This window comes from Vulpes lagopus, chromosome 3 (genome assembly GCF_018345385.1).
Source record: "Vulpes lagopus strain Blue_001 chromosome 3, ASM1834538v1, whole genome shotgun sequence".
NCBI lineage: Eukaryota > Metazoa > Chordata > Mammalia > Carnivora > Canidae > Vulpes > Vulpes lagopus.
Window position 1 is genome coordinate 44,896,679 of NC_054826.1, and position 16,580 is coordinate 44,913,258.

The window sequence follows — 16,580 nt, forward strand, 5'->3', positions numbered from 1 at the left end:
TGAATCCCTTTCTCATTATGCCATAAAATACTAGAATAGGTGACCAGGGGAGGCAAGAATCTCCCAATTGCCTCAAGTTTGAGGCCATTTTTATCCCCCCAAAATCAATGATTCTTGGTTACTTATCCTTTTCAGTACTTTCTAAATGAAAGATATACATTCTCTTCAGATGTAATCAGGAGTGGCCAAAATATAGTAAGAGTGCCCCTGCTGGGCCAGTGGCTGTCATTTCTAAGCAATCTTAGGATTTCTTGTTAGCGAGCCCTAGAGGCAAACTCAATTTCTCTCACCTCAGTCCCTCGAGCCCTCTCTACTCAAAGTATGATTCAGGCAACATCAGGATCACCTAGAAGCTTGTTACAAAAGCAGATTCTCAGGCCACCTACTCCACCCCTGCCTTCCTCCTCCCTCCACCAAACTACTAAATCAAAATCTGCCTTTTGGCAAGATTCCTGGATAATTCACATGCACAATAAAGTTGGGGAAGCATTAGTCCAGGTAGCCACCATGATTCATCAGAGTTAGCATCCCCAGTAAAGTCAATCTACCATAATCTCTGGTATAAACTTCCCCATCCTTCATGGCTTTTGAATTGCCATTTTGGGAAATGGAATAGATTCTGTCCATTTGAGGGTTTGGTGTTAAGGAGCCAACTCATGTGTTCCTTCCCCCTTTCCTTCCTCCAGTCTATGGTCCTCCTGCTTCAGAGTCAGCGTCAGTATATATTTGAGTATGACTCCTCCGACCGTCTCCACGCTGTCACCATGCCCAGTGTCGCCCGGCACAGCATGTCCACCCATACTTCCATTGGCTACATCCGCAACATTTATAATCCCCCTGAAAGCAACGCTTCAGTCATTTTTGACTACAGTGATGATGGCCGCATCCTCAAGACATCCTTTTTGGGCACGGGGCGCCAGGTATTCTACAAGTATGGGAAACTCTCCAAGTTATCAGAGATTGTCTATGACAGTACTGCTGTCACTTTCGGATATGATGAGACCACCGGTGTTTTAAAAATGGTCAGTCTCCAAAGTGGGGGTTTCTCCTGCACAATCAGGTACCGGAAGATTGGCCCACTTGTGGACAAGCAGATCTACAGGTTCTCTGAGGAAGGCATGGTCAATGCCAGGTTTGACTATACCTATCACGACAACAGCTTCCGGATTGCAAGCATCAAGCCCGTGATAAGTGAGACTCCCCTTCCTGTTGACCTCTACCGTTATGATGAGATTTCTGGCAAGGTGGAGCATTTTGGCAAGTTTGGAGTCATCTATTATGATATCAACCAGATCATCACCACTGCTGTAATGACCCTCAGCAAACACTTTGACACCCATGGACGGATCAAGGAAGTCCAGTATGAGATGTTTCGGTCCCTCATGTACTGGATGACAGTGCAATATGACAGTATGGGAAGGGTGATTAAGAGGGAGCTAAAACTAGGGCCCTATGCTAACACCACGAAGTACACCTATGACTATGATGGGGATGGGCAGCTCCAGAGTGTGGCTGTCAATGACCGCCCAACCTGGCGCTACAGCTATGATCTCAATGGGAACCTCCACTTGCTAAACCCGGGAAATAGCGTGCGCCTTATGCCCTTGCGCTACGATCTCCGGGATCGGATAACCAGACTGGGTGATGTGCAGTACAAAATTGATGATGATGGCTATCTGTGCCAGCGAGGGGCTGACATCTTTGAGTATAACTCCAAGGGCCTCCTAACAAGAGCCTACAACAAGGCCAGTGGGTGGAGCGTCCAGTACCGATATGATGGTGTGGGGCGGCGGGCTTCCTACAAGACCAACCTGGGCCACCACCTGCAGTATTTCTACTCTGACCTCCACAACCCGACCCGCATCACTCATGTATATAATCATTCCAACTCAGAGATAACCTCACTCTACTATGACCTCCAAGGTCACCTCTTTGCCATGGAGAGCAGCAGTGGGGAGGAGTACTATGTTGCCTCAGATAACACTGGCACTCCTCTGGCTGTGTTCAGTATCAATGGTCTTATGATCAAACAACTGCAGTATACAGCCTATGGGGAGATTTATTATGACTCTAACCCTGACTTCCAGATGGTCATTGGCTTCCATGGGGGACTCTATGATCCTCTGACCAAGCTGGTCCACTTCACTCAGCGTGATTATGATGTACTGGCAGGACGATGGACCTCTCCAGACTATACCATGTGGAAAAACGTGGGCAAGGAGCCAGCCCCCTTTAACCTATATATGTTCAAAAGCAACAATCCTCTCAGCAATGAGCTGGATTTGAAGAACTATGTGACAGGTGAGGACTCTACCATCTCAGTTGGGCAGTGGCTCCCTGCGGGGTGGTTGTCTCAGTAGACTGTAAGGGAACTTCAAAAGAAGGTCTTATTACTTCTGATGATAATCCTGGAGAGACCTATAAACACTGATCTGTACAGTATCTAGAACAGTCAAGGGACAGCAGGATAGAGCAGCCTTCAGATCTGTTTGAAGATGTCCTGACCATTTTCAAGTCCATTTAGTTGAAAAAACATTTATAAGAGCACTTCCTACCCCAAGAAAGCAGCCTTATGAAGGGGGAAATAATGGGACTCTAGTGTCAGAAATACCTCGTTCAGATTCTCTCTCTTCTACTTATAAGCCAAAGGACTTTGGGCTACATTTCTAATCTGTCTGAGTTGTAGTTTTCTTCTCTGTGAAAAGGTACTAATAAAACCATCCCACAGAGTGATTATGAGAAGTGAATGAATTTAGGCAGGTAAAGCTTAGTGCCCAGCATTTAGATAGTGATGCTCACAAAAGAGTATTTGCTATTTCTATTACCATTATCATTACAAATGAGGCATTGAGTTAGCATAGGTATGAGACAATTAAGACCCAGTTCCTGACCTCACAAGCAGACTGGCAAGATACAAACATGGTCAATGATAACGCAAAGCAGAATCAGGTCTGTGCTACCATATAGGTGTTTGTTCAGTTATTTATTCAATAAGCATTGATAGAGTGGCATTATGCTAGATTCTGGGAATACAATGATGAACAAGACAAACACCCTTCTCTCAAAGGGGGGATGTATATGTGTTAATGTGTGTAGATAACTTCAAATTTGAAAATTGTGACATAGTACAGAAGGGCTCCATGTCAAACTGGGTCTGAAGGTTGAAGGGGATCCTGGTTCGCAGAAATGAGCTCAAGGCTAAAGAAATACTATAAACAAAAGTTAAAAGGACATAGGAAGCTTGGAGAAGGATATGGATTGAGGGGCCAAAGGAGGGCAAATAACCTACTGACTCATAATAAGTGAGAAAATGGTAAAATAAGCGTCCCTATCTCTTATCTCATTCAGATATCTCCAACCATCTATCCATTCATTCAACAAATCTTTTCATAATATCTAACATATACTAACATTCATCTGCTCACCCACATATCTCTACTCATCTATCCATCCATTAACCATTCAACAAATCTTTTCATAATATATGACATATACTAAGTATTAGAGATGCAGTGGACAGCTAGATAAAATCCTTATCCTCAGGTAAATAAGGAAATCAGGAAGGATGAATGGATTGATCGATTGATCCAAAGAGATCAACTTTCAGAGTCATCCTACCTGTCCATGCATTATAGAGGAACAAGAGTAGGGACCCCCACTCCAAGGCCCCCCAAGTTCCAGGAAACTCACAGTTCTTGACCAGGAGCCAAGAAAACATCAAACCCAAAGGGTCCCTACCCTCAGGTGACTAGGAGTCACTCGTCCATCCTCAAGAAAGGAAATAGCAGCTAGCTGAGCACACAGCTGCCCTTAAGGTCCCATGCTGCAGGACGACCATAAAGATCAACTTGTGGCCATGCTGTATCTCATTGTCACATTACAGAGCCTTTGAAGTTGAACCCAGCATCCCCTACAGCCAAAGAAGCTGGTACCTTTTGAGCCCAGGAGCTATGGCCAAGCTAGTTCTGTCCTATTATCCCCACCACACCTCATCGAGAGGCCCTGCCATATACTCTGCCATGGTCTCTCTTCCCCATGGCTTAGCCTGTTATACCTCAGTTACTGTACTTTCAAATTAAAGGACCTCTCAGGAAAACATCTGTACATACATAACTTCAGATAACAATAAGTGCTATGAAGATAAAACAGGATAAGGGGTTAGAGAATAATGGGTAGGATCTTCTATATCTAGGGTGCTCACAGGACTTTCTGAGGAGGTAGCATTTGAGTAGAGAGCTTTATGAAGTGAGGAAGGGTGTTCTTGACATAGGAGACAGTGTGAATGGGAAGGCAGACCATGCCTATCTGAGCCTTAGGAGAATTCCCTCACCCTCCAGAATGTGCTTCCCAAAATGTGGCTTGGCATTGGATAACTTAGGGATGAGTCTGCCAGAGTGAAACAAAAAGAGAACCCTCAGAGGGGACTGAATGGACATTAGAGTTGCCAAGGTCCAAACAAAATCACTCACAGAGCACTAACTCACTGGCCCTCCTCAACTACTTCCCTGATTCTCCTGAAAAGGAAAAAAAAAAATTATCAGAATTTTCTGAACAGCAATATGACTTTCCTCATTCCAGTGCCTCACAGAGACTCAATACATGGGAATCAAACCAAGTGGAACTAAGTCCAACAAAATTGAATCCAGAAACCATTCGAAAGAGTCAAAAATAAAAGGTAGTGTTAGAGAAGCACATGCATAGAGCTGATGTGAGCAGTCAAAGCCGGGAAAAGCAGGGCCCAGGCAGAGCAGAGAGTCAGACCAGGCACAAGCCCACACCTGCTGCCCGTGCAAGATGAGCTGCCCCCTGGAGAGTGGATCCCAGCAGAGAAACACCAAATCATTCTCTGCTGTTTGAATGTTGGCTAATCTGTAAACCCCGTCTAAATTAGTCTTAATTTGCCACTTAGGAGACGAGCAAAGTGGTTGAACTTGCTGCTCACAATTTAAGCAGAAGAAGTAATTAAGATGTAGTCAGGAGGAACGCAGAGAACAGAACCTTCTCTCTGGTGCACAAAAAAAATCATTGATGTTTTGGAAACAGAGCTATCTGAATGCAACAGGCAGCTGCTGAGGCTGGAGGAGGTTCTACTTCCTCCTGAGAATGCAAACACAAAGGAGAACAGCATAGAGTACCCATGAGTTCAAAGGCACCTGGGCTGGAGCAGAGGTGTAGCCACCAGGAGGGGATGAAGGAGGGCCAGAAGTGGTTCTTTTCCCACTCACAGACTCCAAAGCAGCACCCTAACAGGTATTTTTTTAAGGTAATATACTGACAATTAATACATCTGTGATAACCAGATATTAGAGGAAAGGATGTAAAAAACAGTCTGGGAGGAAGACTCCCTTCCCGACAACCTGCAAGGCCTCAGTCTTTTCCAGTTCTGACATCACAGGAAACTCCTCAGTCCCAGACAAATGGGGAGCCATTGTGCCCAGCCCCAAGCACGGCCTGTAATTCAGACCTGTTCTTTCCGATGTTAGAATCTGAGTACATCTCAAGACCCCGATGTTGGCCTTGCTCATCACTCACTGTGTCACTTGGATAAGATCTTAAACTTTCTGAAGTGTCATTTCTTCATCAGCAAAATGGTGGTCATCATAGTGCTCACCCTATGGGGCTGCTAAAAGTAAATGAGGCCTGCCGTGTAAGGTGCCTAGCACAGTGCTAAAGCTAAAGAAAAAAAAAAATAGTAGCGACCCGTTAGTTTGAAGCAGCCATGGACTTGGACATGGGGGAGTTCATAGATGAAGAGTGCAGATACCACCTCTTGTATAATTTTCTGAGGAATGTAGGGAGGGGTCTCCAGATCCACTCTGAAACAGATTCAAATTCTGGCCTGAATGGCACTGCTTGGCAAACCTCACACCCCAGACAAATATAAGTTAAACAAACATCCTAGATGTCACTCACAAGGGCTTATATTTTCTCCCTACCCCTTCTCTCTGGCGAGTCTTTGGGCTTACAAACCCCAGGCACATGTGAGCATGGTGGGATTTTATGAAGTAGAATTTCCCTAAGCGAGGAGGATGGCACAACCTCCCTCTCACATTACCCTCTTCTCAGATCTACACTTAACACCTAAGATGCTGTTCTGACAGCGTTTTTGGAGAGAGAGAATATGCTCAGCGGCCATAACATCATCACATGCCCTAAAGAACATAAGAGGCAGACAGAAATGAGCCATTAGGAGGGGCCACCTCATCAGCTCCTGCCCCAAAGGCTCCCTCTCTACAGACTGTGTAGGGTGCCTGTCACCAGAAACATTAATTACTTCAAAAAGGAAGAAGGCTATTTGTGTGGTGCCAGAGGTGTCTTCTGCAGAATGGAGGAGATGAGAACTTGAATAAACATTTCAGAATAGGTTTAGACTCAGAAACTAAGCCATGTTAAAAGCTTTAAGGAAAAGAAAGTAGATGACATGCGCTCTCAGCCTTCATGGGATCGGCCATTAAAATTCTGGTCTCAGAGGCAGAGGCTTCTCAACATCACTTCTTTGAGTACTAGGGAGGGGTCCCTGCAGCGAAAAGATCAAGATGTGGAGAGTCTTGGTGGGCAAGACCACTCTTGCCTCTCTTTGAATTCCCCACATATCCTACATGTTCCTGATGAAAGATGGGATGATTTTATATGGTATACAGATGAGGTATTAAATAACATGGAAACACAGATGGGGAAAATTCATCTCTTTAGGGCTCTTTTTATTCTTTCAATTCAGTTGAGGAGAACGTCTCCACCTGATGCTGGTATGTACTTCACACCTCATTAACACTTTTAACAAAGAGAGTAGGTCTGAGACGCCCTCAGTAGCAGGTAACAAAAATCATGCTCTAATTTATTTGCATTGCATTGTTTTGTTTTATTTTTAGTTATTTTCTGTTTGCATCAAGTAAGTCTGCCTTCCCATTTGTGATAGACATAAAGCTTCTTTTTTTTTTTAAGTGGACTTAGGTGAAACAGGCAAATTTATTTTTTAAATCAGTAAGTCAATACTACTACAGGTGATATCTGGATATGGCAAAACAATTGTGACCGTGAATACCCAAAGTTGGAAAATCCATCCTCCACAGCATCCAGCACCTACCTTGCACAGAATAGGTGCTCTGTAAATATATGATCATTGCTGATTATAACCAGGCTTCCCTCTGCTTGATGCAGAACCTACTTTTTAAGGCAATTGTAAATCTCTATTCTTAAGACTCTTACATAGTAACTACACATCTTAGTGATAGCCCAAGTTATTGAAGGAACCAGTCAGCCTGTGCCCAAGGATGATGGATGGACTGTAGATCCCAGATTCCCTCTAATCAGAAGGTTCTTTTATGCTGATATATTTAGTAGCAAAGTCAACATTAAATTCCTCACAGCAGTCCCAGGGCAGGAGGTAGTTATACCTTACTTAACGTCTTCAGAAGTATGCTCCCAGGCACCATTAGCTCCTCTGTCACTGCTTAAACTACTGAGGGTAGCTTTTGCCACATACATTCAGTATTCTTTCATTCATTCATTCCATGGATACTTATCAAACACCAATTATGTGCCAGGCATTTATAGGACCTAGGAGGACATTAGTGGATAAAACAAAAATTTTAAGTCCCTGCACTAGTAGAACTCACAATCTCAGTAAGGGAGACAGAGAGTAAACAATAAATATGCAAATGATACAGCATATTAGAATATGATTACTTTGGGGGCAGGGGGTGAAAGATGAACAGAGTAAGGGGACTCGGAATTGTTGGAAGTGGAGAACGAGGGAAGGGAAGGTTTAAAAGGGTTTTAAATGTGGTGATCGGGTTTGCCTTATTCAAGAGGCAACATCTGAACAAGACTTGAAAGAGGAGTGGATCCCCGGATGGCTCAGCAGTTTAGTACCTGCCTTCAGCCCAGGGTGTGCTCCTAGGGACCCGGATCTGGGGCTCCCTCCATGGAACCTGCTTCTCCCTCTGCCTAGGTCTCTGCTCTCTCTCTCGCTCTCTCTCTCTCATGAATAAATAAATAAAATTTAAAATAAAACTTAAAAGAGGCGAAGTGGGGGGACACCTGAGTGGCTCAGTGGTTGAACGTCTGCCTTCGGCTCAGGGCGTGACCCCAGGTCTGGGGATCGATTTCCATATCAGGCTCCCTGCATGGAGCCTGCCTCTCTCTCTCTAATGAATAAATAAATAAATCTTAAAAAAAAAAAAAAAAAAAGAGAAGGGCACCTGGCTGGCTCAGTTGGTTAAACATCTGCCTTTGACTCAGGTCATGATCTCAGGGTCCTGAGATCAAGTCCTACATTTGGCTCCCTGCTCAGTGGGGATTCTGCTTCTCCCTTTGCCTCTGTCTCTGCACCCCCCCCCCCACTTCTCTCTTGTGCTCTGTCTCTCAAATAAATAAATAAAATCTTTAAAAAAAAAAAACAAAAAAGACTTGAAGGAGGTGAGAGAGCCAAAAAATACTTTTAGAGAACACTCTGGGAAGAGGAGCTTGTCAGTGTAAAGGCCCCCAAGATGAGTGTATGCCTGGCATGTTCAAGAAATAGCATCAAGGCTGGAGCTGTGTGAGCAAGGGAGAGAGCAAGAGAACAGGAGGTCAGACAGATAATGGATGAGGTCCTTAGAGACCAGTGGGAAGACTTTGGCCTCTTCATTGAGAAAAATGAAAAAAAAAAAAAAGAGAGAGAGAGAGAGAGAAATGAGGGTTCCCTGGGTGTTTTGAGCAAGGGAATGGCATGGTCTGCTCCAGGTTTAAGGGCTCATTCTGGCTACGATGCTGATAAATTATGTGGGACAGAAAGGTGGAAGCAGCGAGGCCAGTTAGAAGTTCAGGTGAGGGATAATGAGCCAGAGTTGATGTTTTGAAGTGATAGCAAGTGGACACAGATTCTGGATCTATTTTAAAAGTAAAAACAAAGGATTTAACCATACAACCCAGCAAATTTCACACCTAGGTATGTATATAAGCAAGAGAACTGAAAACAGGTACAGGTTTTCAAACAAAAATCTGTACAGAGATATTCATAGCAACATTATTCATAATAGTAAAAAATAAAAACAACCCAGATACCCATTAACTGATGAACAGATAAACAAAGTGTGTTATATCCAAACAATGGAATATTATTTGTCCATAAAAAGAAATGAACTCTATTGATAATGTGGTACAACATGGATGAACCTTGAATACATTATGCTAAGTGAAGGAAACCGGGCACAAAAGGCCACATATTGTATGATTGCATTTATAAGAAACGTCCAGAATAAGCAAATCCATAGAGATAGAAAGCAGTTTGGTGGTTAGCAGGGACTGAGGAGAAAAGAGAATGCAAAATGACTGCTTAGGGCATGAAGAAAATGTTCTGGAATTAAATAGTAATGATGGTTGTACAACATGGTGAATGTACTAGAAGCCACTGAATTATGCACTTAAAAATGGGTAAAATTGTCAATTTTGTTATCTCAATTTAAAAAAGCAAAGGATTCATCAATGGATTTAGATATGAAGAGTAAAGAAAAGAAAGGGGTCAGGGATGGTGGCTAAGAGGATGGAATGGCCATTATCTGGGATGGAAAAGTATGTGGATGGGACAGGTTTGGGGAAGAAGATCAGGAGTCCAGTTTTGGACAAAAATCTGAAATGTAATTACATATAGTAGTTTGGAGCTCAAAGAGATGTCAGGATGTAGATATAAATTTTAGAATCAGCATCAATATATTGATGGTAATTAGAGCCCTAAGGATGGATAAGATCACCATGTCTGTAAGAGTAGATAGAGTGGAGAAGTTTGTAGACTTAAGTGTAGGGTATTCCAACACTAAAGAGATCAGGAGGCAAATACGGAAGAACCAAAAAGGAACAAGGAGTAGCTACCAAAGTAGGAGAAGGACAAATGAATGTGTTGTCCAGAGAGTCAAGAAAAAAAGAAAGGTAGGAGCATTCAACTTTTCAAGTACTTATAAATAAGATAAGGACCCAGATTAATATCAGACTTAGCAACATGGAGGTAATTTTGTGACCTTGATAAGAGTTGCTTCAGTGGATAGTTAGGGACAAAGCCTGATTCAAAGGAGAATGGGAAATAAGGAGTCCAGAGAAATCTTTTGATCCTGAGAAGTTTTTGTCAAGGAAGGTGGGAGAAATGGTTGGTAGCAAATGGGAAAAGGGATAAAAAAGGATTTCTTGTAAGGTGGACATTTGGTAGCATGTCTGCATGCTGACAGGTTTGATCCAATAGAAGAGGAGTAATTTGATACCATGAGAGGGAGAGAGAGTGTGTCACTGGAGTGATGTCCTTGGGTGGACAAAATAAAAGATGCTACCTACTGCATACATAGAGGGTTGACTTTAGCAGTTAATCTAGAGTAACAAGAAGAAGGTGGGGAATATGGTTACAGATGCTGGAAGGCCGGTTAAGGTGATGAGAGTTTAGAGGAATTCCCCTCTGGCTGCGTTGGGTTTTTTCAGAATAGGAAACAAGGTCAGCTGTTCTAATGAGAAGGGAAAACAGATGTTGAGGGTTTTAGGAAAGATAAGATGTAACATCACCCAGAAGATTAGAAGAATCTCTGATGGAGGAGGGGAACATTGTCAGGCATCAGGAAGGCACAACTGGGGTTCAGGAATTTAAAGTGACACCAGTCAGTGAAGTTCTGTTTATTTCTCTAGTCACTTTCTGCTGCACGGGTACAAATAAAGAATAGGGCAAACAACATGGATTAACCAAAATTGTGATTTCACCAAGCAAGTGTGATAAAGTGAGAAAGGGACAGAGTGAGAATATCTATGAGGAATGATTCTAATGATTGGCCATGGACATGTGCTAGGTAGGAAAAGAGACCAAGATGTTGAGGAATAGGGACAAGAAGCTAAGGATAGCATGAAGATCCTAGGGAGGAGGGGAGAGGACGAAGAAGCATGTGTGTCAGATCATAAAAAGGAGTAAATTAGAAAGAGTCCAGGTGGTGGTCAGAGGATGATGTGCATGAAATTGAGATAGTGGGGAATCAGAATTATTGGTGATTACAGGGTCCAGAGGATGGGGGGAGGGAATGGTCATCAAAGGAATGAAGATACCAGTGCTTATAAAACGGAATCACTAAGAATGAATTTAGGAACAGAAGTGGCAAGAAGGCCAGTGAAGCAGAAAAGCACCATGAAATGCAGGTGAGTGATTAGCCTGGGGTCAGTAATGACTGCAACAAGGAGCACTTGTATCTCCAGGCCCACCGATGGTAGAAGTGGGAAGCTGCAGGGCATGATGTTGCAGTGCCCCTTATAAACAGAGATAAGGAGCCTAAGAAGGGGACTCCTTCTAGACCCCAGATCAATGGCATGGGTGAGGCTGTGAGTGCTGCAAGGGATGGATGTCCAGGGCTCGCTACCAATCACTGTGGAAGAAGGCATCCTAGGGACTGCAGTCTTACTCTGAAAGCCTGAATCATTCAATGGACCCATGGGGCAAGAGGCATAAATCCCAAAGCAAGGGACTCAGCCATGACCCTGGCAGGGGAAGGGAAGTCTTACTCTGAGAGCGTGAGAGCTCTCTCCTGGCCTCTTTTTGAAGAGTAGGCATCTGAGAAAAGGGTCTCAGGAGCCAGAAGACTTTGTGCATTCCACATGCTTTTGGAACCCCCGTTCCATAATGAGCCAGCCTCAGTGCAGCCCCCAACACGTGCCAATGTCCACACACAGTGTTAATAATCATCACTTATGGGTAGCCCGGGTGGCTCAGGGGTTTAGTGCTACCTTCAGCCCAGGGTGTGATCCTGGAGACCCAGGATCGAGTCCCATGTCAGGCTCCCTGCATGGAGCCTGCTTCTCCCTCTGCCTGTGTCTGTGTGTCTCTCATGAATAAATGAATAAAATCTTAAAAAAAAATAATCATCATCACTTATCCATTTAGTTGATCATTGTACCCCCAGCTTCCAAACACACCGACTGGCCTATAACAGATACTCCCTAAAATACTTTAAATGAAGGAGTTCATATTTACTGAGCAATATATGTGCCAGGCACTGTCACAAGCCCTTTATGTGGATTTCTCCCTCTGCTTTCCCAAGAACCCAGAAACATGGGTACAGTTATCATCCCAATTCATATCTGAGAACACAAAGCTTAGAGAGCCTCAGGAACTTTACCCAAGGTCACATGGTAAGGGGATTCTAAACTAAATCTTACCCCAGGACTGGCCCTCAATTGGGGATTATCAGGTGATCAAGGTTGGAAGGACATCCTTCCCAGAACTGATGTAAAGCAGCTCTGGGTCTGGACCAGGAGACTTTCACAAGCTTTTGCCTCCCTCCCCTGCTGGACTCCACACCCAACCCAACCACCCTTTTTGTTTTGTTCTCTCTCCAAGATCCTCAACTGCTTTCCATCCATCATGATTCAGAAATCTTTATTTTTGTTTCCACCATAGATGTGAAAAGCTGGCTTGTGATGTTTGGATTTCAGCTTAGCAACATAATTCCTGGCTTCCCAAGAGCCAAAATGTATTTCGTGCCTCCTCCCTATGAATTGTCAGAGAGTCAAGCCAGTGAGAATGGACAGGTAAGCAGAGGTTCCTGCCAAGAATCTGAATGATTGTCCTCATTCCCTTTTGCAAACAGAACCGCATGGGAGCCAAGGGCATGTCAGTAGAGGAGGCAAACATCAGAGCTGGGTATAAAAAGGTGCATGAAACATTGTGACTTCCCACGAAAGTGAATGTCAGTGCTGTCACCTGTCTGGCATAGCACATTTTTCTTCCCAACCTCAATTATTACCTTAATTGTGGTATCATTATCTGCTTGGTATATACCCTTGAGTCACTCCTTGATTAACAACAGCACAGAGAAATCTAGCAGCAACCTACCATCTGCACTGCCTATAAGATCATAACCCTTTTGGCTTTTATGGGACATAATATAACTGTGGTTTGCAGTTTCTATCCCATTAAAGAACATTTTTATGCCTGACATAAAACCTCAGCATTTTATGGCCCAAATGTATACAGATTAAGTTTTCAGAACGTAATTTGTGCTTGGGTCTTTCAGCGATGACCAAAAGATGGTCAGTTTCCATCTGGGTGCTCCTGAAACCTCTGGCACTGTCAGACAGGAGGGGTGGGCATCAGTGTTCAGATAACCCCTGTTATAGGACAGTGCCCAGCAACATAAAAGTCTGAAAGGTCTCATCTGCTCTGAATAATCATCCACACTGTGTAACTAAAGAGAGACAAGGAGGAGCCGGTGGGTAATTGAGAACAACCTTCTCTCAGTTCTGCCCTGTGGGGACCACTCAGTGGATGAATAGCCATCATTTCTCTCATTTATCTAAGTGCCGTTACCTCCCAAACACAGCCTCTTCCATTATCCCAGTCTGTCCCCCAACCACCAATTGAGATGAGTTGTAATTTGTGAGTAGAGAGCTCAAGGCCAAGGAGACAATGGTGATTTCGTCCCTCTGCAGAACCAGGGCTAGGATCCAAAGCAAATGACTCAGAGCCCAAGGATATTCCCTCTGGCCCACAAAGCCAGAACCCTAGTCTGGTGCTTCGCCAACATTAATATGCACACAAACCACCTAGGGTATGTCTTGCTAAGATGCAGCTTCTGACTCAGTGGGTCTGTGAGATTCTGCTTTTCTAACAAGGCAGGTCCCGGCGATTCCTCTGCTGCTAGTCATGCTTTGAGTAGCAAGGTCTTAACCCAAGGAAGTTAATGAATACCCTGGGCATTGGCCTCGAAGAAAATCTAGGTCACAGCAGCAGGGTTCATAGCTTCTCAAACGTACACCCTGCCCTTTGGGTCAGGATATTCCTCGGTCTGAAGTGTGCAAGGCAGCTGTCAAACCATCCGAGAGCAGAGTGACTCTCTCTTCTCCAATAATGGAGAAACATGGTAAGTGGGTAGGCCTGGGTACAGATGTCAACAAGGTGGCGGACCTCTGCACTGTCCTTTTAGTCAGGGTCACAGTTACAAGGCGGACAGGCCACACCATCAGAGCACTGGGAACCAGCCAGCCTGTGCTAGTTTCAAAAGGTAGGGCTATGTTAGCTCATATCATTACAGATATAAGACTAGTTCTTGCCGAGAGTCCAAGCATTTCCCTGACTCTTTTTTAATGAGCTGCTCGGCCCATGCAAAGAGCTGTCCGGACCATCATCTCAGCCTTCTGTGTTTTCTTCTGCCCACAGCTCATTACAGGTGTCCAGCAGACAACAGAGAGGCATAATCAGGCCTTCATGGCTCTGGAAGGGCAGGTCATCTCTAAAAAGCTCCATGCCAACATCCGAGAGAAAGCAGGTCACTGGTTTGCCACCACCACACCCATCATCGGCAAAGGCATCATGTTTGCCATCAAAGAAGGACAAGTGACCACCGGTGTGTCCAGCATCGCCAGCGAGGACAGCCGCAAAGTGGCTTCCGTGCTGAACAACGCCTACTACCTGGACAAGATGCACTATAGCATCGAGGGCAAGGACACCCACTACTTTGTGAAGATCGGCTCGGCCGACAGCGACCTGGTCACGCTGGGCACCACGATCGGCCGCAAGGTGCTGGAGAGCGGGGTGAATGTAACCGTGTCGCAGCCCACGCTGCTGGTCAACGGCAGGACTCGAAGGTTCACCAACATTGAATTCCAATACTCCACACTGCTGCTCAGCATCCGCTATGGCCTCACCCCCGATACCCTGGACGAAGAGAAGGCCCGCGTCCTGGACCAGGCGAGACAGAGGGCCCTGGGCACCGCCTGGGCCAAGGAGCAGCAGAAAGCCAGGGACGGGAGAGAGGGGAGCCGCCTGTGGACCGAGGGTGAGAAGCAGCAGCTCCTGAGCACGGGACGTGTGCAAGGTTATGAGGGATATTACGTGCTTCCTGTAGAGCAATACCCAGAGCTTGCAGACAGTAGCAGCAACATCCAGTTTTTAAGACAGAATGAGATGGGAAAGAGGTAACAAAATAATCTGCTGCCATTCCTTGTCTGGATGGCTCAGCGGGAGTAACTGTTATCTCCTCTCCTAAGGAGATGAAGACCTACCAGGGGCACTAGGCCAGGCTGCTTTAGGATATCAAGTGGCAAGAAAGCTCACATTTTTTGAGTTCAAATGCTACTGTCCAAGCAAGAAGTCCCACATCCTGAAGTAGACTAAAGCCTGGCTGAAAATTCTGAGGAAAACAAAACAAACGAATGAATGAACACACACAACATGTTCCAAGTTCCCCTAAAATATGACCCACTTGTTCTGGGTCTACACAGGAAAAAAAAAAAAAGACACAAGATGTCTAAAAGGAGCAAAAGAACAGAAAAACAAAACAAAAACACAAAAAAACCAGAAAGCAAACCATATATACCGACCGAAAAACAAAGCCGTGAAGACGAGAAGGCCTCATATCCTATTACCTCACTCATCCACACGTGAGCGACGCAGAGACATCCGCCAGGGCCGGCGTCACAGACCAGCTGAGGAAACCGAATCAGACTGCTTGTTGGACAAATACTACAGACGTTTTCGTTTAAACAAATACAGGTGCATTTAAAACACGACTTTGGGGGTGATTTGTGTGTAGCGACTGGGGAGGGGGGGGATAAAAGTGAAAGAGTGAGCACTGGAAATACTTTTTAAAGAAAAAAAAAAGAAAAACACACAAAAAAAAGGAAATTAATATCAAAAATCAAAGCGAAATAATACCGTTCAGCACTTAAACTCTCAGGTCCCAACTTAGTCCGGCCTGAGCTAATTTATTTGAGCGCAGAGTGTAAAATTTAATTCAAAATGGTGGCTATAATCACTACAGATAAATTTCATACTCTTTTGTCTTTGAAGATTCCATTGTGGACAGTAATACGCAGTTACAGGGTGTAGTCTGTTTAGATTCCGTAGTTCGTGGGTATCAGTTGCAGTAGAGGTGTGGCATTGTGACACTCTTTTGCTAACGGGCACCACTTCAGATCACCCTGTACATACATAAGCCTCAAGGCACAATCACTGTTTCAGATTTAAAATTATTAGTGTGTTTGTTTGGTCCAGAAACTGAGACAATCACATGACAGTCACCACGAGGAGAGAAAATAAAAAAATTCAAAAAAAAAAAAAAAAAAAACCCACAAAAACAAAAAAAATAAAGAAAAACAAAAAAAAAAAGTCTAATAAGAACTTTGGTACAGGAACTTTTTTGTAATATACATGTATGAATTGTTCATCGAGTTTTTATATTAATTTTAATTTGCTGCTAAGCAAAGACTAGGGACAGGCAAAGATAATTTATGGCAAAGTGTTTAAATTGTTTATACATAAATAAAGTCTCTAAAACTCCTGTGGACACTGGTCTTCTGTGGAAATGCTTTGAGATGAGGACAAGGGAGAGGCTGCCCGAGGAAAGGGGAGCCTGCTGAGAAGCATAGGCTGAGCTGGTTTCGAACTTTGGGAGGAGCTGTTGTTAGGGGCTCCCCAGACTGCTCTAAACAACAGAGTGATCTCTGCCTACGCCTGCCGCCCCCTCTCTGCCTGGAACCGGGGTGAAGAAAAAGTCTGAATGTGGGGGGGGGGGGGGGACAGTGAGGACCCTCACACCTAGCCCTGCATGGAGCGGTCCCTCCAGCCTTCGGGACAATCAGGC

General features: G+C 44.4%; 1 protein-coding gene across 22 annotated transcripts in view; it reads left to right on the forward strand.

The window, feature by feature from the left end:
• Positions 1–16,283, forward strand: part of TENM2 (teneurin transmembrane protein 2) — a 3,550,639-nt gene extending 3,534,356 nt beyond the window's left edge. For all 22 annotated transcript variants that reach the window (XM_041750467.1, XM_041750468.1, XM_041750477.1 and 19 more), the window contains 3 exons: positions 687–2,301; positions 12,398–12,528; positions 14,156–16,283. In XM_041750467.1, the coding sequence (XP_041606401.1) occupies positions 687–2,301; positions 12,398–12,528; positions 14,156–14,917 (2,508 nt within the window). In that variant the 3' untranslated portion in view covers positions 14,918–16,283. The remainder of the gene's footprint in view (positions 1–686; positions 2,302–12,397; positions 12,529–14,155) is intronic.
• The last annotated feature ends 297 nt before the right edge of the window (positions 16,284–16,580 follow it).